General features: G+C 42.1%; 1 protein-coding gene across 1 annotated transcript in view; it reads right to left on the reverse strand.

Moving 5' to 3' along the window:
• Nucleotides 1–23,095, reverse strand: part of PGM2 (phosphoglucomutase 2) — a 49,540-nt gene that overhangs the window by 22,489 nt on the left and 3,956 nt on the right. Inside the window, exons 2-7 of the mRNA XM_073608937.1 lie at nt 20,882–21,049; nt 17,942–18,048; nt 11,034–11,118; nt 8,695–8,778; nt 6,218–6,411; nt 1,908–2,097 (exon numbers count right to left, since the gene is read on the reverse strand). Coding sequence (XP_073465038.1) covers nt 1,908–2,097; nt 6,218–6,411; nt 8,695–8,778; nt 11,034–11,118; nt 17,942–18,048; nt 20,882–21,049 — 828 coding nt within the window. The remainder of the gene's footprint in view (nt 1–1,907; nt 2,098–6,217; nt 6,412–8,694; nt 8,779–11,033; nt 11,119–17,941; nt 18,049–20,881; nt 21,050–23,095) is intronic.

Here is a 23,095-nt window from a genome sequence, read left to right on the forward strand (position 1 = left end):
CATGTCAAAACCAGGTGGGGGGGTTGGGGGGGGGGGGGAGGTGGCAGACAAGTGGAGCTTCCCCTTTTGCATGGAGCTCTGTTTTAACGCAATGCTTTTTTTTTGCTTTTTTTTTTAATTAATTAGGGGTGGACCCAATTTACTACATGTGTATGGCTCATATTTAGCTGTGTTTAGCTCATATTTACAACTTACAGCAAGCAGACGGGGAGCACTGGGCAACAGCAACACCTTTTCATTAGGCTGGTCTACTTTTATTATGCGACTAACCTATTTGGTTATCAGAACTAACAAAATAACAGGAGACCAGATTATGCTCTCAGATTCAAATAAAGAAGAGGAGTCCCCCCAGATCAGACATTCCCAGTTGGCTTGGTCAGTTCAACAGAGGCTCCCAACAAGCCTACCAAGCGGTACCATTTTATTTTGGAAACTCAGTTGCAGTATATTGGGTCTTCCTAAGAAAGTGAAGGCTTATATGCTATGCATACTACCCTTGCTATGCCCCAACAGCACCCAGGCCTAGCAATTGCATGCTCAGGGAATGAACAGTTTTATTCACATGCATAGGGAGAAATTAGCATTTTTTTTTTTTTTTTTTTTTTAAAGGCACAACGGACAGTGAAATGGGAGACCATTGTATTAAAATTTAATATTATACAGTTATTGCTACCTGACTGTCAGATTTATCCAGGTGCTGGTTCCACAGTGAAATGGGGTCAGCTTCATGCAGCATGTTTCACAGTTTGCTATTACTGCTTCATTTGGAGTTTCAATGGAGGTAATCGCACGTAAAATTTAATGAATGCACATGCTGTTTGTCCACCAAATTCCACACCAGTGGTGAAGTCAATTATCCCCAGTCTCTGTTGCAGGTACAGGAGCATCCAAGGGGCCGGAGTAAGGGTCCAAATGGTAACACTTACTGACCAATCAGCAAACACTTCTCTATACTGAGAAGTGCTGTGTATTTCTCAGGGCTCTAGTGCATCTGGATGACAGCAAGAGGCAAGTACAACATACTCTGGAAGTTGGGGTAAAAGGAAATTCTGAATACTTGTTTTTCTATGCGATCACACCACTGCAATGTCTGATTAACTGGTGCACTGTGGACAACCAGCCACAGGAGAGGGGGGAGGAAAAAAAAAAAAAAGGTAAGGGATAGGTTGGAGCTCTGCGGTCATGTGACCACACACAAACACTTAAAAGAGTAATCAGAAAATGTAAGCAGAAAGGAGCAGAGGGGAGCAATGTCTACAAAGTTATTATGAAGCCTTCTATTTCCTTCTACTTTAATCAAGTTCTCTACCTACAAGGATAAAGTACAGGTTCGCTTTAAAAAGTGATAAATTGCACAGATGCAAAAACCAGCAACTCTTGTCTTTAGTCTGAGAGAAATTAAAGCAGAGAATCACCCAAAAGGGGAAGCTGCACTAGTTTGGAGTTTGGGGGCGGCAGCAATCTACATGGATGTTCAGCCGCTCCTTCTCCCCACAGTCTTCTGGGACACACAAAGGGTTCCAGGAGACTGCAGGACCTTTCACAAAGAGCAGCGCAACTCGCACATATGCAGTAGGAAACCGGCTGTGAAGGTTCCCTTACCCAAGATGTTGGCGCCTGCACCTGAAGCCAAATGAAGAAATCGGTTCGAATGCCGACATCGCTGGATCCCTGGACAGGTAAACGTCCTTAAATTAAAAGTTAGCAGCTACAGTATTTGTAGCTGCTGACTTTTATTTTATTTTTTGTTGGGGGGGGGGGGGGGGGGGGGAGAGACAGGACTCTCTCTCATACATAGAGAATAATATATTATTTATATTATAGAGAGAGAGAAAAGAGAGAGAGATTTCCTAGAAATGCAGAATGTTGAATGTTTGTGACACATAAAACAAAGTAAAGATCCTTACCAGTACTCCTTTGCCCTCTTCAGGATTTGGGTATTTCACTGTAGGAAACTCGGGGTCTGGATCTTTTTGCTCTGGGACAGCGAGTGGAGGGCTGAAACTGAAAGCCTGGAATGCTGATTGGACAAAATCATGGCCCACGCCATGCACAGATGTGTGCACAAATTTTAGCTTGGAGCACTTGTTAATGTCTCTGCAACAAAGGGTCATTCACATAGAGTTACAAATGTGTTAAATCATATAGCTTCCAACATAAAAGGAGAAAAAAAAAAAAAAGAAAGCAGCAGTTCTTGAAATCTTATTTAGGAGCAGTACATACAGTCATATTCCCCCCCCCCCACTAGTTCTCTGGAATTGGTCCTATGTACTGCTGGAAGGCTGCACACATACAAGGAGTAAGTGTACAGAAGTAGGGGCAATGAGGGCTATTCAGAGGCCCAGACATTGTTCCATCCCTCCCCCTGGCGCCAATCAGGCTGCAGAACCAGTTGTGGGGATAAAAAAAAAAAAAAAAAAAAAAAAAAAAAAAAAAAGGGAAGAAGCAATATAATGACCAATAATAGTCACCGGCGCATGCGTCTGAAGGTCCAGCATACCGTGCCAGACCTTCAGAGCTCCGGGGACAGAGCCAGGGGCTTACACACACGGGAGTGATGTAAACGCGGCTCTGGCTACTCAGACATCCGGAGCCCGCAAACCCAGAAGGGAGACCATGGGAAGATGGAAGCCCTGTCAGCAGTGAGAGCATACCGCTAGTGGGCTTCATTCTAAGATAAATAGTTTACAATGTTCTAGTATGATATGCATACTAGCACATTATACAATTGCCTTACAGGGGGAATGTTGACACTACTTTACCATGCAATGTTATGTTCACAACACTTCTTCCCCAAAGTGAACATAAAGTTCATGTGTTCTACCTACAGAAAAAAACTGTATATAAAAAAAAAAAAAAAAAAAAAAAAAAAAAAAAAAACACACACACAGGAAAACAAAAACAATCCCGCTTAGTCCAACAGCCCAATGTCATCTGAAGAAGGGATGTGGCTCATATTCCTGATAATCTGGCTTTTTAGCAGGTCTCATTTTCTCCTCTACAGTGCCTTAAAAAAAAAAAGTGTATTCATACCCCTTGAAATTTTCCACATTTTGTCATGTTACGACCAAAAACGTAAATGTAATTTATTGGGATTTTATCTGATAGACCAAAACAAAGTGGCACATAATTGTGAAATGGAAGGAAAATGATTAATGGCTTTTCAATTTTTTTTACAAATAAATATCTGAACAGTGTGGCGTGAATTTGTATTAAGCCCCCCTAAGTCAATACTTTGTAGAACCACCTTTCGCTGCAATTACAGCTGCAGGTTAATTTGGGGAGGTCTCTACCAGCTTTGCCCATCTAGAGAGTGAAATTTTCGTCCATTCATTTTTACAAAATAGCTCAAGCGCTGTCAGATTGGATGGAGAGCGTCTGAACAGCAAATTTCAAGTCTTCCCACATATTCTCAATTAGATTTAGGTCTGGACTTTGACTGGGCCATTCTAACAAATGAATATGCTTTGATCTAAACCAGGGGTCAGCGATCTACCAGTAGATCCCAGACAGGTGACTGGTAGATCATGGTCTGGGCTTTCTGATTCTCCATCCCAGAGCATCAAACAGTGCAATGCAGAGGGACTACGTGTAAAGTTGGAGCTGTAGTAGGGTGTAAGAGCCACATAAGCCGATGACTCCTCTGTAGTACTGGCTCCTGTCCCGAGTGATACCAACTTCAATCCACCTCTTATCCCGGCTAGCGGTCTCTAGAATGGTGCCAGCAGCAGGAAAGATCTTCAGGTCAGTGTGAAGCAATACACTGGGCATCATAGTATAGGGCTCCTTTCACAGTGATGCGCTGCTGTTTACGCACACCGTGGGTGCAGTGTACCTGCAGCTTCAGAAAGCCCACCACACCTGCAGGATATAATAGAAGTCTATGGCAAAGCGCAGCTAACCCAGAAAACTTGCAAATGCACTGGCCTGCACCAGGAATACATGTAAACGCAGCACATCAGTGTAATAGAAGCTTTATAGGGGTCTCAGAACACTAAGGGTTCATTTACATTTGATTGGTGGGGGGAGGGGGGTTGGTAATACCCCATGGTTAAGACATGTTCTTATCACCTCTGCCCCATCCACACCCCCTTTAGCTGCAGTGGCCAGGGGTGTACACATGTCGCAGCAGGAGTTATATGCCGTCATGGTTGGTGGGTGTAGTACCTGTCAAGCATGTCCCACTCAAGTGAATGAGGCTGCTCTGCAACTTTATGTAGTACAGAAAACAAGGGGTTAAAGCAGGCAGCTTTTTTTACTTTCTCACCACCTGCTTTACCTCCTTGGACCCCGCAGAAGCATGCAGTTGTGAGGAGCTTGCAGAGTGGCCCCATTTACTTGAATGGGTCACGATTGGCAGGCACTAGCAGCCATCAAAAGCAACAGGGAGCTAAATTCCTGAGGCATGTGTACACCTTTGGCTGCTGCCTCAGTAGCCAAATGGGGTAGGGATTTGGGAGATAAAATTGCAACTCAACCACAGGGTTTCACCACCCCCCAACTTTACGTGTGAAGGAGCCCTAAGGGTGCCACTGCTGAATGCAACTAATGCCGCGTACACACGAGCGGACTTTACAGCAGACTTCGTCCGACGGACTTTCCGAATGAACGGACTTGCCTACATACGATCAACTAAAGCCAGACGGATTTGTACGTGAGGACGTATGACCGGACTAAAACAAGGAAGTTCATAGCCAATAGCTGCCCCAGCATCGTTTTTTGTCCGTCGGACTAGCATACAGACGAGCGGACTTTTCGACCGGACTCAAGTCCGTCGGAAAGATTTGAAACATGTTTCATTTCTAGGTCCGTCGAACTTTTGGGGAAAAAAAGTCCACTGGAGCCCACACACAATCGAATTGTCTGACGGACTCCGGTCCGTCGGACCAAGTATGCCATAAAGTCCGGTCGTGTGTACGCGGCATAAGAGCTCATTCATAAATGCAGCAGGCACTGCTGCTCCTCTGAAAAGTGATCCCAGTGTGTTTGACATGTGGCGTGGAGGTGATATGTTGCCTCTTCAACACGATTTAGACCCATGGATTGCTGTGGAATGCATGCGATTGTGACACAGTAGTAGTAGAGGTTTAAATCAGGTGTGAGGAGGCAACACTGTGCCCAGTGATTTTTGACTTCTCCCATGTTGTTCAGGTAGATCTCCACCCCTTTAAGATTGACTACCCCTGATCTAAACCATTCCATTGTAGCACTGACTGTATGTTTAGGGTCGCTGTCCTGCTAGAATTTGAACCTCTGCCCGAGTCTCAAGTCTTTTGATGACTCCAACAGGTTTTCTTCCAAGATTGCTCTGTATTTGGCTCCATTCATCTTCCCATAAACTCTGACCAGCTTCCCTGTCTGCTGAAAAAAAGCATCTCCACAACATGATGCTGTCACCACCATGTTTTACAGTGGGGTTGGTGTGTTCTGGGTGATGTGCAGTGTTAGTTTTCCACCAGACATAGCGTTTTGCTTTTAGGTCAAATAGTTCCATTTTGTCTCATCTGACCAGAGCACCTTCTTCCACATGTTTGCTGTGTCCCCCACATGGCTTTGTGCAAACTGCAAATGGGACTTCTTATGTCTTTCTTTCAACAATGGCTTTCTTGTCGCCACTCTTCCATAAAGGCCAGATTTGTGGAGTGCACAACTAATAGTTGTCCTGTGGACAGATTCTCCCACCTGAGCTGTGAATCTCTGCAGCTCCTCCAGATTTACCATGGGCCTCCTGGCCGCTTCCCTGATAAATGCTCTCCTTGCCCAGCTTGTCGGGTTAGGTGGACGGCCATGTCTTGGTAGGTTTGCAGTTGTGCCATATGCTTTCCATTTTCAGATGTTGGCTTGACCAGTGCTCCGTGAGATGTTCAAAGCTTGTAGTGTGTTCTTTCAAATATTTGTAAAAAAAATTGCAAACCATTTATCATTTTCCTTTCACTTCACAATTATGTGCCACTTTGTGTTGGTCTATCACATAAAATTCCAATAAAATTTATTTACATTTTTGGTTGTAACATGACAAAAAGGGAAAGATTTCAAGGGGTATGAATACCTTTTCAAGGCACTGTATCTAAAACACTAAAGGAGAAAAGTTCTGTTCATGCACAGGGTAGGTCTCGGCACAGTAGACACTTGTTTGACAATGGTGGTCCACAGCAATATGAAGTCTTTTATTGAGACCTAACTGTACCATTAATGTGAAATATACTTCTTTACTCACCTGTGGAAGCAGAGCTTCTGTATATCAGAAAAGTAATCCTTATTAATAGACTGGAATGGATCTTTTAGAAGTGAACTGCCCTCAATAAGAGAATCATCCCAGGCCTGTGGCCACGGCTCCAGGTTCTCCTCAATAGACTGAGCGATACCAGAGTCATGTGGTGGAATGATCTGTGCACCATTCTCCCAGTACACCTACAACATGAAGGACATACAAAGATGGTGAACAACCCTGCTGTCTTGCAAAACTTCGTTCAGAATACAGAAACAAATGGCTGCACTATGGCTTCAGTAAAATAAGTTAAGTAGGCCATACACAATGTCATACTATTTTGCTCAGCCTGTGGAGCACAAAAATACTAATGCTATAAACCGAGAATGGACAAATCGCCTGCTGTAGCTATTGTATTCTAAAAGCTGACACCAGTGCCTACTTTAAAAGCTGTAGTAAATTTTTTTCTTTAAGGAAAAATCTCCCTGCAAAGTAATATCATAATGCATCAAACATTATGAGAGACTTAAATTAAAACAAAGCCCTCCTGTGGTATGCTCTCACCACTGACAAGGCTTTTATCTTCACCTGGTCCTCCTTCTGGGTTCACAGGCTCCAGCTGTTTTAATGGCCGAGCTGCGATGACCTCACTCACGCGCATGAGCACGGGTGTTACACCTGCGGCACAGAGCTCTGAAGGACCAGCATGCGTATGCTGTCCCTTTAGAGCTCATTCGCCGGCGACGTCACCAGTGGCTGCTCACTGGAGTAGCTCCTAAATGGTGCACGTTTAGAAGATATTCATTTTACCTACAGGTAAGCTTTATTATAAGCTTACCTGTAGGTAAAAGTAGCAGAAAATAGTTTACTACCATTTTAAGGTCTGTTAACACTAAAACACGGTGTGGGAAGCCCACATGTCGTGCACATTTCCTGCATTTCCCTATATAACCCATCAGTAATTACTGTGGCTCTGTGTCCCGTGATGTCCTTCGAAAGAAAAGGATTTTACAGGTAAGCTGTTTTAAAAAATCCTATTTTTCCACTCTTGCTTCCCCTCTTTTGAGTCTTACATTTTCTACTTCTCCATCGGCTGAGCTAAGCAATGCTGCTGCAGGAAAGGGGAGAGCGCACTGCGCATGTGTGGGCATGGAAAGAGGGAGTGTGCTCCTTTTGACAGTGGGAACGAGTTCTCAAGTGTCTAGGGAGGACAGAGCTGATCTCTTACAAATGGAGTTTCTGCAGTTCTGGGCCCGTAAAGCACCCGGCTAGAAATTAGGCTAGAAAACCATTTTCTAATATGCGGGGTCCAGCTCTCTAAAAAGAGAAGCATTACAGGTAAAACCTCGTTTCTTCGGACACGAGGCCCGGGTACCATCCAATTCGGCCTAGAAAGGATACTTTGAATGGATCCCGTCTGCCTGGCTTGCCCCAGTATAGGATATAGGATATTCCCTTTGGAGCTCAGCACAGGACATCTTTAAACGTCCATCACCTAAGACACTGGCGTAAAAACTGAGGTATCTCTGCAAGGGGAGGGATTATATAGGGGGTTGAACTTCCTGATAGGGTGTGCCAGTGTCCAACCACCAGTGATACCCTATATAACCCATCAGTTATTACTGTGGCTCTGTGTCCCGTGATGTTCGAGAAAGAAATATGGAGAGGGAATCCTGCCAACAAATGTTCAAATACTAGTCATAAACATATGCAATTTTAGAAGCTTTTAACCACAGTGATCAGCGGCACCCCATTTCAATTGCTTGTGATTTTAAACAGCTCATTAAATCGGTGTGCTAGAAATTGGTGAGACCACTACAATGTCAGTCAAAATACTTTTTAATTAACCTCTAACTCAATTTGGAATATTAGCTTACTCAAAACCGAGGAACACAGGTTACAAATTGCTATGGACCTTTCAATAACATGCAATGGTGTTATCAATAGCCTGATAGAAATCTTCCAAAAAGAAAAGGTCAACTGTATGATTGGCAGAGGTATAGAAATTAAGGTTGGTCAAAGCGAATAGTTACATTACAGTTGCTAAGAAACATAATACAGCAACATGCTGGGCAACTCTCTGGATCTTCCTTAAATAAACTCAATACAGTAATACCTCGGATTGCGAGTAACGCAGTTCACAAGGTATTTTTTAAAAATCCTGACTCAGTTTGCGAGTGTTGCCTTGCAAGACAAGCAGGATTCAAGCCAATGGGGTGTGCAGTACCGCATTAGGCCAGAGATGCGAGGCGCAGGCGACACTCGGAGCCGCTCAGAAACATTCGGTTCCCGATTGTCTCCGGCGCTCCCCACCTCTGGCCACATGCGGTACTGCATACAATACCAGTCACTGTGGAATGAATTACCTAGGTTTCCATTGACTCTTATGGGGAAACTCGCTTTGATATACGAGTGCTTTTGATTACAAGCATTCTTCTGGAACGAATGCTCGTAATCAAAAAGGTGCCACTGTATTTACAACTTACCTTGTAGCCATTGTCTTGCTTTGGATTGTGGGAGGCAGTAACCATAATTCCAGCACAGAGATTGAGATGTGTCACTGTGTATGGCTAGAAGACAGAAACACAGCAACCATTATTTCTGACACTGAACATTATAGACACAGCAGCTAAAAAAGAAAAAAAAAAAAAAAAAAAAAGGGGAAGGCATTTACTCAACCCATGAACATAGAACAGAATTTGCTTTTATAGCTGGGCCACAAAATAATGTTAAATCCCTTCTTTGGCTACAGTCACCCAAACAGGTGTCACCATTGGAAGATTTCCCTGCACCTCCTGTATTATTATACAAGATTTATATAGCACCAACAGTTTACGCAGCGCTTTATCCTATATCAATATCATATCATTTTTTATTTTCTATCACTTTGTATTCTGGTGACAAAGGTCAGCAGAGCAAACCGAGAAGGCGAGTCTTGCCAGCAGGAATACAGATGGAATTTACCATTCTCTGCTGTATTCAAAAGAAATAGGTTTAAAGTAGAACTATAGGGGAAAAAAAACTTTTTCAGTAGAGTAAGGGAGGGTTTTAAACCGTCAGTTTATTTTTTGCCATTTGTCCCATTGGGGCGTTTTACCTTCACTTCCTGTCCCATAGCCAAAACAGGAAATGAGAGGAAATCCCTGCAAATTAAGGGAATCCCTTGGGGACCCCAGATCACCGGAACTAGTGTTCAAATTGGAAGAATTGCCCTCTATAACTTTTCTGGGGACAACCCAAAATTTTGGGAATTTTCTTTCACCTTCACTTTCAATGATAAATGGTAAAGAGAACAAATGGAGAGAGTGAATCTCCCCAACAGAGAACACAGACAGCAATAAACACCAAATAAAGGTCATCTAGTCCATCTCAACCCATTGTTCTCTGTGGAGCATCGGATGTCAGCGCACGTGTCCGCTGACACCCACCAGCATCCGATACAGTCTGCTAAAAACAGATGGATGGGGATACGGTCGCCATCCGTCTGGTGGGTTGGATGACAGTCTGTTTCCATCCTACCACCCCATAGAGAACAGCAGACTATGTGTGCCTTCTCAGTGGGGATCAGTGGAGACATCCCCCGCTAAGCAGGCAGATCCACTTGATGGGAGTCCGCCACGTCTTAAAGGGGCCTTAGGCAGTGGATGATTTTATGAAGCAGCACAGCTGACTCCAAAACATCTGTACACAGGATCAGGTTCAATAATGTTGTGTCAGTTGAGTTCTCTTCACCCGGTGTTGAGCGAAATTTGCAGAGCAATGTAATTACTTGAATTCCCTGGAATTATTTTTCATAGACTAGACTTGCTATAACATCCTTTAAAAAACTGGTAGCAAATAATGGCTTGGTACTGATAGTAACACTTACACACACAGGATTGATTTACTAAAACTAGAGAGAGTGCAAAATCTGGTACAGCTGTGTATGGTAGCCAATCAGCTTCTAACTTCAGCTTGTTCAGTTAAGATTTGACAATAAAACCTGGAAGCTGAAATTTCATTTTCTCACTTTCAGTGTCGGTAATTGTGGCACTTGTGTGACAATTTGCACCCCATGTTTCCCAATGAGTACCGTTCATATCTGTGCGACTTAAAGTCCTGCACTACTTTGGTCCAACTTTCATGCGACTTTAGGGCCACAGACGTCAATGTAAACCCTTAAAAGTCACATGAAAGTCGCACATGCATGATATACAAGCGACTTGAATGTGACTTGTGTGAAAAAAGAATGCCAGCAAAAAAAAAAAAAAAAAAAAAAATTATACAGGGAACCCCCCCAAAAGGACCATGCCCCAAAAATCCATACCAGACCCTTATCCGAGCAGGTAGCCGGATAGGTCAGGAAAAGGGGGGGGGGGGGGTGACGAGCGAGAGCCCCCTCCTGAACCATCCCAGGCCACAAGCCCCTTTGAGCGGCTCTTCAACCCCCCCCAAAGCCCGTTGCCCCCTGGCCGGAGGTTGTGGGGATCTCCCCCCCCCCCCCCATTGAGAACGCGTATGGGATACCTCTACCCTCAGACACAGTCCAAGGGCTAGAACGTTGGGGGGGTTGACAGCCTCCAAGAACAAGAACGGTCCAGTCCGGCCACCATGCAGTGCGATCGACCAAACATAAAAACTGTTAAATGATTTACTGGAATTGAACATAAGACTCATACAGGAGGACAGAACCTTTAAATAATTTAAAAAAAAATTATTTAGGTTTTTGAACATTGGCATAGACCTAGTAACAAAGTGTTTAATAGCTACTTGTTACATTGAAATTAGTTCTACTATAACAGTCCACATTAACAAGTCAAACAGAATCACTGAAATAAATACTTACAACAAAAGGTGTTGGTGTTATACTGGAGAAAAGGTACACAGGGACACCTTGACTGATGAAAGCTGTAGCAGCAAGTTTTGCAAACCTAGGAAAGCAAAATGATTTAGTCATGTGTGCTGTACTGCTTGATAACAAGATATTCATTTCATTTCTTTAACCACTTGCCCTGCGCAAGATTTACCCACCTTCATGACCAGGCCATTGTTTGTGAAACGGCACTGCGTTATTTCAACTGACAATTGCACGGTCATGCAACGCTGTACATAAATTTAATTTATATAATTTTCCCCTACAAATAGAGCTTTATTTTGGTGGTATTTAATCACCACTGGGTTTTTTATTCTTTGTGCTACAAACAAAAAAAATTATATATATTATAAAAGTTTACATACCCTGGCAGAATTTATGATTTCTTGGCCATTTTTCAGAGAATATGAATGATAACATCAAACAACACTGAAGCCATATTATCAATCAACTGCGTTTACGCTTTTTAAATTGTAATCACAACAGAAACTACCCAGATGGCCCTGATCAAAAGTTTACAGACCCTGGTGATTTTGGCCTGATAACATGCACACAAGTTGACACAAAGGGGTTTGAATGGCTATTAAAAGGTAACCATCCTCACCTGTGACCGTTTGCTTGTAATTATATATATATATATATATATATATATATATATATATATATATATATATATATATATATATATATATATATATATATATTTTATGAGTTTCTGGACTCCTGACAGACCCTCGCATCTCTCATCCAGTGCTGCAGAAGAATTGTCAAAAGATCTGGAGGAAAAGGTAATCGAACTGTATAAAACAGGAAAGGGATATAAAAAGGATATCCAAGGAATTGAGAATGCCAATCAGTGTTCAAGCTCTAATCCAGAAGTGTAAAATGAGGGGATCTGTTGAAACAAACCACGGTCAGGAAGCCCAACTAATATTTCAGCCACAACTGCCAGGAAAATTGTTTGGGATACAAAGAAAAACCCACAAATAACTTCAGGTGAAATACAGGACTCTCTGAAAACATGTGGTGTGGAAATTTCAAGATGCACAATAAGGAGGCACTTGAAGAAAGATGGGCTGCATGGTCGAGTCGCCAGAAGAAAGCCATTACTCTAACGAGCAGGGCCCTCTGATTCCTCCTGTATTGAATTGTATTGTAATTGTACTGTCTGCCCTAATGTTGTAAAGCGCTGCGTAAACTGTCGGCGCTATATAAATCCTGTATAATAATAATAATAATAATAATAATAATTACTAAGCAAATGCCACAAAGTATCCTGCTTACAATACGCCAAACAGCAGAGACAAGCCTCAAACCTTCTGGCACAAAGTCATTTGGAGTGATAAGACCAAAATTTTGCTTTTTGGCCACAACCATAATAAACACTACATTTGGAGAAGAGTCAACAAGGCCTATGATTTAAGGTACACCATTCCTACTGTGAAACACGGAGGTGGATCTCTGATGTTTTGGAGATGTGTGAGCTACAAAAGGCACATGAAACTTGGTCAAAATTGATGGCAAGATGAATGCAGTATGTTATCAGAAAATACTGGAGGAATATTTGCATTCATCAGCCAGGAAGCTGCGCATGGGACGTACTTGGACATTCCAACATGACAATGATCCAAAACACAAGGCCAAATCGACCTGTTATTGGCTACAGCAGAATAAAGTGAAGGTTCTGGAGTGGACATCCCAGTCTCCTGACCTCAATATCATCGAGCCACTCTGGGGAGATCTCAAACGTGCAGCTCATGCAAGACAGCCCAAGAATTTACAGGAACTGGAGGCTTTTTGCCAAGAGGAATGGGCAGCTTTACCATCTGAGAAGATAAGGAGCCTCATCCACAAATGACTTCAAGCTGTCATTGATGTTAAATGGGGCAATGCACGGTATTAAGAACTGGGGTATGTAAACTTTTGATCAGGGTCATTTGGGTAGTTTCTGCTGTGATTATGATTTAAAAAGAGTAAACACAGTTGATAATAAATGGCTTCAGCCAAATACTAAACATGAGTGAAAGAAAAGTTTTTGTGTTATTCATATTCTCTGCAAACTGGCCAAGAAATCACAAATTCTGCCAGGGTATGTAAACTATTGAGCACAACTGTATATATTATACATACACACACACACACACACACACACACACACACACACAGTGGGGACGGAAAGTATTCAGACCCCCTTAAATTTTTCACTCTTTGTTATATTGTAGCCATTTGCTAAAATCATTTAAGTTCATTTTTTTCCCTCATTAATGTACACACAGCACCCCATATTGACAGAAAAACACAGAATTTTTGACATTTTTGCAGATTTATCAAAAAAGAAAAACTGAAATATCACATGGTCCTAAGTATTCAGACCCTTTTCTGTGACACTCATATTTAACTCAGGTGCTGTCCATTTCTTCTGATCATCCTTGAGATGGTTCTACACCTTCATTTGAGTCCAGCTGTGTTTGATTATACTGATTGGACTTGATTAGAATAGCCACACACCTGTCTATATAGGACCTTACAGCTCACAGTGCATGTCGAAAAAAATGAGAATCATGAGGTTAAAAGGAACTGCCTGAAGAGCTCAGAGACAGAATTGTGGCAAGGCACAGATCTGGCCAAGGTTACAAAAAAAATTCTGCTGCACTTAAGGTTCCTAAGAGCACAGTGGCCTCCATAATCCTTAAACGGAATACCTTTGGGACGACCAGAACCCTTCCTAGAGCTGGCCGTCTGGCCAAACTGAGCTATCGGGGGAGAAGAGCCTTGGTGAGAGAGGTAAAAAAGAAGCCAAAGATCACTGATGCAGTCGGGAGATGGGAGAAAGTTGCAGAAAGTCAACCATCACTGCAGCCCTCCACCAGTTGGGGCTTTATGGCAGAGTGGCCCGACGGAAGCCTCTCCTCAGTGCAAGACACATGAAAGCCCACATGGAATTTGCTAAAAAAAAAAAAAAAAACACCTGAAGGACTCCAAGATGGTGAGAAATAAGATTCTTTGGTCTGATGAGACCAAGATAGAACTTTTTGGCCTTAATTCTAAGCGATATGTGTGGAGAAAACCAGGCACTGCTCATCACCTGTCCAATACAGTCCCAACAGTGAAGCATGGTGGTGGCAGCATCATGCTGTGGGGGCGTTTTTCAGCTGCAGGGACAGGACGACTGGTTGCAATCAAGGGAAAGATGAATGCAGCCAAGTATAGGGATATCCTGGATGACAACCTTCTCCAGAGTGCTCAGGACCTCAGACTGGGCCAAAGGTTTACCTTCCAACAAGACAATGACCCTAAGCACACAGCTAAAATAATGATGGAGTGGCTTCACAACAACTCCGTGACTGTTCTTGAATGGCCCAGCCAGAGCCCTGACTTAAACCCAATTCTCTGGAGAGACCTAAAAATGGTTGTTCACCAACGTTTACCATCCAACCTGACAGAACTGGAGAGGATCTGCAAGGAGGAATGGCAGAGGATCCCCAAATCCAGGTGTGAAAAACTTGTTGCATCTTTCCCAAAAAGCCTCATGGCTGTATTAGATCAAAAGGGTGCTTCTACTAAATACTGAGCAAAGGGTCTGAATACTTAGGACCAAGTGATATTTCAGTTTTTCTTTTTTAATAAATCTGCAAAAATGTCAACAATTCTGTGTTTTTCTGTCAATATGGCTGCAATATAACAAAGTGAAAAATTTAAGGGGGTCTGAATATTTTCCGCCCCCACTGAGATAGATAGATAGATAGATAGATAGATAGATAGATAGAGATAGATAGATAGATAGATAGATAGATAGATAGATAGATAGATAGATAGATAGATCCACACACTCTCACAAGAGTGAGTACACCCCTCACATTTTTGTAAATATTTTATTATAGCTTTTCATGTGACAAAGTGTCAATATTTTGTGTGGCCACCATTATTTTCCAGCACTGCCTTAACCCTCTTGGGCATGGAGTTCACCAGAGCTTCACAGGTTGCTACTGGAGTCCTCTTCCACTCCACCATGATGACATCACGGAGCTGGTGAATGTTAGAGACCTTGTGTGCCTCCACCTTACGTTTGAGGATGCCCCACAGATGCTCAATAGGGTTTAGGTCTAGAGACAAAATTGGCCAGTCCATCTCCTTTACCCTCAGCTTCTTTAGCAAGGGAGTGGTCGTCTTGGAGGTGTTTGGGGTCGTTATGTTGGAATACTGCCCTGCGGCCCAGTCTCTGAAGGGAGGGGTTCATGCTCTGCTTCAGTATGTCACAGTACATGTTGGCATTCATGGTTCCCTCAATGAGCTGTAGCTCCCCAGTGCCAGCAGCACTCATGCAGCCCTGGAACGGCTAACTGGACCCAATTTGGACATTTTCACTTAGGGGTGTACTGACTTTTGTTGCCAGCGGTTTAGACATTAATGGCTGTGTGTCGAGTTATTTTGAGAGGACAACAAATTTACACTGTTATTAGAGCTGCACGATTCTGGCCAAAATGAAAATCACAATTTTTTTGCTTAGAATAAAAAGATCACAATTCTCGCAACGTAAAATCTGTCACATTATACTAAAAAAAAAAAAAAAAATGGGCTAACCTTACTAGATTTATTTTTTTTTTTAATTCATTAAAGTAATTTTTTCCAAAAAAATTGCATTTGAAAGACCGCTGCGCAAATACAGCAAAATATTGCAACAACCACCATTTTATTCTCTAGGGTGTCTACTAAAAAAAAAATATATATGTTTGGAGGTGCTAAGTAATTTTCTAGCAAAAAAAAAAAAAAAAAAAAAAGATTTTAATATGAAACCAACAAATGTCAGAAAAAGGTTTAGTGGTTAAACTTTTTTCACTTACACACAGTCTATTCCATTGACAAATTGTTACAATGTTTATACTTAAATTCAACTGATAAAGAATGTTTTGATCCTTGGCAGACTGCCCAGTTTTTCTCTTCCTTTCTTTTGATGGCTGTGGCTTCAGAAGAGCAGAGAGAATTCTTTGCATAGAAAGAATTGTGAAACACTTTAGTCAAGATCGCGATAACAATTCTTGACGATTAATTGTGCAGCTCTAACTGTTATACAAGCTGTACACTCACTACGTGACATTGTAGCAAAGTGTCATTTCTTCAGTGTTGTCATATGAAAAGATAGAAAAAAAAAAAAAAAAAAATCCCAATAAGAATGAGTGTATATTGGTTTGCGCAAAAGTTGTAGAGTCTACAAACTATAGGCTATATACTGGAATTTTTTATTATTATTATTTTTTTAATACTAGTAATGGCGGCGATTAGCAACTTTTAATGTGACTGCGATATTGTGGTGGACAATCAGACACTAAAGTGCACTTTGTGGGAACCAGGGACACTAATACTGTGATCAGTGCTAACATGCACTGTCATTGTACTAATGGCACTGGCTGGGAAGGGGTTAAACATCTAGGGCAATCAAAGGGTTAAAGTAGAACTATAGGCAACACTTTTTTTCTCCATTTTGGATCAAGTAAGGGAGGGTTATAACCCCCGTCAGATTTTTTTTTTCGTCATCTGTGGCCCATTGTGGTCATTGCCCTTCACTTCCTGTCCCATAGTCAGACAGGATGTGAGAGGAAATCCCTGTAAATTAAGGGAATTCCTTGAGGACCCTTGATTTCCCCTACTTTTCTTGGGACAAATGAAAATTTGGGTAAATTTTGCTTACTTCCAATGATAATGGTAAACAGGATCAGTAGAGAGGGTGAATCTCCTTAATGGGGGCACAGACAGTAATAAAATCTGGCAGGCGTTCTAATCTCTAATCTCTCCCCACTCTATCCAAAACCTTTAGTTATACTTTAAAATGTGTGCCTCGTGTGTACTTTGTAAGGTGCTTTTACTAAGGGACGTGATAAATTTTACTCCCCAATTCACGTGGAAAACCTTGTTTTCATAGGCAGAGCTCCATGCAGCCTCTCTCTGACATGAGAAAAGTGTGTGGGCCGCTCAGGCTCGATAGGTGGGGGTATGTAGACAGTGCATCCGCAGCTGCTGCTTGAGTGCTGAGAGGATGGAGCCTGTCCTGGCTCCTGCAAAAGGTTCCTGCAAAAGGAAGGGTGACCCCTGGAAGTGACACATCTATGGTGTCCTGCTGCAGCAAATGGAGTGGCAACCTCAGCCTGGACTCCGACCAGGCCACGCCCCCAATGCTTTTCACTCCGCCCCCCGGAGCTTAAATCATAGGGATCCAGCCTCTCTTCCTGGGCAGAAGTGCAAAACACACACATATACATATTTGTGCACTTCCGCCTAGGGGATGTGCGCACGCTGTTTCTGCTGTGATTAGTCCCAGCAGAAGCCGTTTAGCGGGTGCCGACAAATGCATGCCGCCAATCACCAGGAAGAGAGGCTGGATCCCCATGACTAAGCTCCGAGGGGTGGAGTGAAACCCATTGGGGGCGTGGCCTGGTCGGAGTCCAGACTGAGGTTGCCACTCCATTTGTTGCAGCAAGACACCATAGACAAATCACAGCAGAAGCAGTGCACACGCACACACACACACACACACACACACACACACACACACACACACACACACACACACACGTGTGATACTGCACAAAACAGCCGTTCTGTAGCAGTAAACCTGCTATGGTGCAGTCGTTAAGTGGTTAACCAACTTCTTTTGAAAAACCAACGATGATGGACTGCAGCTGCTGATCGGTGTATTCTGACAATGGTGAGTGCTCTATAGAAATACAAGATCCCAGTGGAACATGGGTGATTGTATTCTCTTGTCCACCTTGTTTGTGTGGATGGAGGAATGTGTTAGTTTTTGTTTGTTTAACCAGCTGGCTGAATGAAAGAAAAAAAAACCCAAAAATACTGTATGGCCAGCTGTAGAATAGGAGCAGATTTACCTCTTACTGCTTCCTGCACTTGCTGGGTGAGCTCGAGCATCATAACCAATGACAACGCCTCTTTCCTTCAGATCACTGATATTCTTCTCAAGGTATCGGCAGAATCCCTGTGAACAAAGCATTTACTTATTAGGTACAGTGTATGCACCTTAGAAATACATATATGCATTCATACACAAATACAGGACGAAGGACACTAAAGTTTGTGGTTCTTGCAGAAATTTTTTTTTACCTGTTAGTATGTTACACTTATAACATGCAGATACACAAGAAAATCACACACCCTTTATATCATTTATCATTGAGGGACCTATAAGAATTATTACACGCATATATGTATGTGAACTCACACCCTACACAGGCCACATTTTGATATGTTAATGTAGAGTTTCTAAAGCTAAGCAGACGTGTCATTTATAGAAACAGGATTCTTACAGACATCTCAGGACATGCAAGGAGACTTGGCAACATTACAGAAACCAAGTCAAGCAACTCTTTGTGAAATTGTGAAATATCCCAACGTTCAGTTCCTGAGCAGGTCTGCGGATGGTCCAATCACTGGGCTCAAATCCTGGTCACAATCTTACTATGAAATTATTGCAATGATTACATCAAACGTCTTACATTACAGAATGTGCTGAAACTATTTCCAGCACCACTAAAGTCTACAGGAAATAGGATTATCACAATCATTTCCCTTCAATTAACAAACACATGATGCTGTGAGGAATGTTAAAAGAATATAATTAAACTTAAAAAGTAACTCCACTTATACTGGAGGAAAAAACAAAAAAAACAAAACAACATTCCCATCTAGCTGATCAATGTACATTGCAGGGATTTTAACAAACTTTGTTGCAGAGTCCTACCGTTTCTTTTCTGAAGAAATAGCAGTAGGTTTCATTATGTGGATCTGAATGGGAATGACTTTTTCATTAGTAATCAGCTGATGCATTTGTGGTGTTCTAATAATGAAAGTTGCAGGGCTTGCATCCTATTACAAGTAATTAACGTGTAACTAAAGACAAAGCTCTCCCCACACCCCCATTTAGGATAAAGTAGAGTAAAGGAGGGTTATAACCCCCCTCAGTTTGTTTTTTTTGCCATCTGTGTCCCATTGGGGAGATTTTACTTCACTTCCTGTCCCATAGCCAAAACATGAAGTAAGATGAAGTCTTTCCGAAGTGAGGAAATCCCAAGGTGTCAGTAGAACTAGTGTCTTCATTGGAAGATTTCCCCTCTATTAGTGTTCCCCAAAAGTCAACCCAAAATTTGAGATCTACTTTCACTTTCACTTTCGATGTTAACAGTAAACAGGACAAAAAGAGAGGGAGAATCTCCCTAACGGGGGGCAGACGTAGCATTGAAAAACCTAATAATTGTTCTAATCCATCTCCAAAACTAAAAAAAAAAAAAAAAAAAAAAAAAAAAGAAGTTTTGTTTTTAGTTACACTTAGTGCAGACTTCTAGGAAAATCAGCAAGCCAATCAGAAGGGTATTTCTGGGGAAGTTCTGTACACCATCTGTATACAGAAAGCCTTCAGGTATCCACTGCATTGAATTTTACAGAAAATTACAGAGCTGCAATTTGAAAAGGAAAGGTTGTTTTTTAATTACATTCAATTACAATATAGCTTGAGTAGCAATTGTATATGCCATTATTTTTTTTTTAGATTTCAGACCCCCCCCCCCCTATGAATTTGGAGTTACCCTTTAAGTCCTAAAGACAAAGGCTATCCCAACAATTGTATATAAAGTAATAAAAAAACTTTCACAGATTGAAAAATATCTCAGTATATAAAATGTTATGGTAAAAGAAACTAAAAATATAGAGAAACTGATCCCTCATCAATACAATTTATAGGGTTTCTATTAAAAATACGCTTATTTAAGCTGCCTTTGTGTGCCACAGATTTACTTGTGGAGGTCAAAAACAGGGAGGGAAATTCTGGTAAAGCCGTAGAAGGTGGCTTAAGGAGAGGGGGGTGGGGCCTGGGGAACGTCTCCTCCCGCTGCTTGTAAAAGCAATCCAGCGGCTAGTTAGCTGCTAGGATTGCTTTTACAAGAGAGCCAGGCATCATCCCAGTAAAACCGTTCAACCTCCAGCAATGTACGGGTACATCACTGGAGCTGAATTGGTTAAAGGAGAACCATACTATAGCTATTTTGGCTATACTTTTCCTGTGGGTCACAAGAATGTAGTTTGTTCTGCACACCTGTGACCCAGAGCTCGTCTAGGCTCCGAAAAGATCCCTGGACTGGGAGCTGGCTCAGCCTCTTAGCACGCCACTGGGAGACTGATCCCTTTCCAATAGCACAATGATCCAGTGAGCGCTGGAGGGGCAGAGAAGACAGCCGCTGACAGTCACTGGCTCTCTGCAGCTTGAAGACCAAGAGCCAAGTGATCAGCGGTGTTTGATCGCTCAGTTCTCAGTCTACTCTCAGTCTTTCTCCTGGAACCCATACTTTAAAAAGTTTGAATAAACTTCAGGAAGGTAGTATTTTCAATATGAAGCAAAGTTCAAGAACACTTAATCTAGCAGAAGGAAAGTTCAAAACTAACCTTAGAATGTATCATTTTACTGAGAGTAGTCAGTCAACAGTAAGTGAATTGTCTACATGCTTGAGACATTATCTCTGTACTCAGATAAAAGGGTTAAAAAGAAAAAAATTAATATAAGGGCAGTTTCAATATACCACTTGGTCTTTTTGTGCCGTCACTCCTGTGTGGGTTTTTTTTTTGCGGTCTGTGTCTTCCTGTTTTGTGAATTGACATTAGGTGGGAAATTGATTTGCCCATCTCCATGGCAGCACACATATTGATCTGTGGGCTCCCAAGAAGAGAATCAGGAAAATGATGGTGAGCATAGAAACAATGTCCTATTTTCCCATAATAAAGATAGGTTCCTACAGCAGTAAATATGTTCAGCAGGCGATTACCTGAGTTGTCTGGATAATGGTGAGGTCATTCATCTGGGAAACACCAGGGCCCATTGCTGCCCGCAGCCCCGCTGTACCAAACTCCATCCTGGCACCAAAACATTTCTTCAACTCTTCTTTGTTCTTTTCCGACACCAGCTGCTTGACCAACTCAGAGGTTTTAGGATTCTGCACAGAAACAGGTATGAAAATGAAAGCACCACAAAAATCAAAGCTTCTAACAAAACCCCTTTAGGAGTACAAATAAACATCCGTTTTCTGTCCGGGTCTAATATAGCAGTGCTCGCCAGATGCCGCATGTTAGGCTTAATTTATCTTACAGGGTAGAGTCATAAGGGGCTCCAATAAGGGGCTCCATGTATGCATCATGAGTGCAAATCTAAACACATCAACAATGTCATCCATCACCAAACTAGGAATACATTTTACAACTTCTTGTCGGAAGTGCACTACTGTACCAGTACATCAGGTCCCACACGGTGCCGGAGCAGGCTTTAACTTTTGACTCATAAGCTGAAGCAGCCATGCTTCTCCAGCAACAATGCAACCTCTCACTAGTGTCAGGTTTTCTTATTACAGAAAACTATATCCCCCCCCCCATTTGTAACTGTCCCACACTCCTAACAGGGCAACGGGCAACATGTCTGCAGCCTCTCCCCTCGCCCCCCCACTCTGGCACATGTGCAGCTCAGCTTTCAATGCCGGGCTGCTCTTTGAGTGCTGAGATAACGGCCTCCTGTGCATGTGCAGTGATGTCATCCCTTGCCAGCCAATGGAGAGGCCTAAAGACAGGCACTCTGAAGAAGATGCTGGCGCCGGACCATTGGACAGGCAAATATGGAGACTTTAGTTCTGCTTTACCCACCTGGACCTCCAGACGTTTTAACCCCCTTCCTGACCAGGCCATTTTTTAAGCGATACAGCACTGCAATACGTTAACTGACAATTGCACGGTCGTGCAGCGCTGTATACAAATGAAATTTACGTTATTTTTCCCCACAAATAGAGCTTTCTTTTGATGGTATTTGATCACACTGGGTTTTTTATTTTTTTACTCTATAAGCAAAAAATCCTGCCAATTTAAAAAAAAAAAAAAAAAAAAAAAAAAAAATGAATATTTTTTACTTTCTGCTATAAAACATATCCAATAAAGCATTAAAAAAAACAACAAAAACAACAAAAACAACAAAAACAACAAAAACAACAAAAACAACAAAAACAACAAAAACAACAAAAACAACAAAAACAACAAAAACAACAAAAACAACAAAAACAACAAAAACAACAAAAACAACAAAAACAACACGTTTCTTCATAAATTTAGGCCAATATGTATTCTGCTACATGTTTTTGGTAAAAAAAAAAAAAAATCCCAATAAGCGCATATTGATTTGCGCAAAAGATATTGTGTCTACAAATTATGGTAGATATACTGGAATTTTTATTTATTTATTTTTATACTAGCAATGACAGCGATCAGCGGTTTATAGCGGGACTGCGATATTGCGGTGGACATTTGACACTGACCCTTATACAGAGATCAGTGCCATGTATTGTCACTGTACTAATGACACTGGCTGGGGAGGGGTTAAACATCTGGGGCGATCAAAGGCTTAACTGTGCACCTGACCTGTGTTTTTTTTTTGTTACACAGTGTTGTTTTTACTAAAGGAAGTGATGGGGACACAAAATCCATCACTTCCCCTTCCTGTCAGAACAGAGCTCTGCCTTGTTTACAGAGGCAAACCTCTGTTGTGTCTCTGCCCGACAATCAGCAGGTACTGGTGGAATCCATTGCCCTGCACCCGCAGATCGACTTGTGCTGTGAGTAATCACAGCAGAAGCGCCCCACCGGCGGTGTGCAGGCCCCCCCTAGACAGATATATACACACACGTGATTCTGCACAGAATGACCTCCCTGTCCCGCTATATCGACTATAGGGTGGTCCTTAAGTGTTCAAACTAGCAATTAACCCTTGCAGTGCAGGCAAAGTCCCAGCGTGGCAATTTTCCAGAGGTAGGCTTTAACAAATGCACATTTTGTTTCCCTTTATTAATGTGGGTGCATTTATTAAACATTTGCAAAGGGTGGGCTATGCCTTTATTGAAAGCACAGAGCTCTCAAGGTTACTAGCAGAGAATAGGCCAGTGTTAGGTCTAGCTTCATTCATTTTAACACACAGAATGGTGTCAGAGGATCAGCCAGTCCATCTC

Source organism: Aquarana catesbeiana, linkage group LG01 (genome assembly GCF_042186555.1).
Source record: "Aquarana catesbeiana isolate 2022-GZ linkage group LG01, ASM4218655v1, whole genome shotgun sequence".
Taxonomy (NCBI): domain Eukaryota; kingdom Metazoa; phylum Chordata; class Amphibia; order Anura; family Ranidae; genus Aquarana; species Aquarana catesbeiana.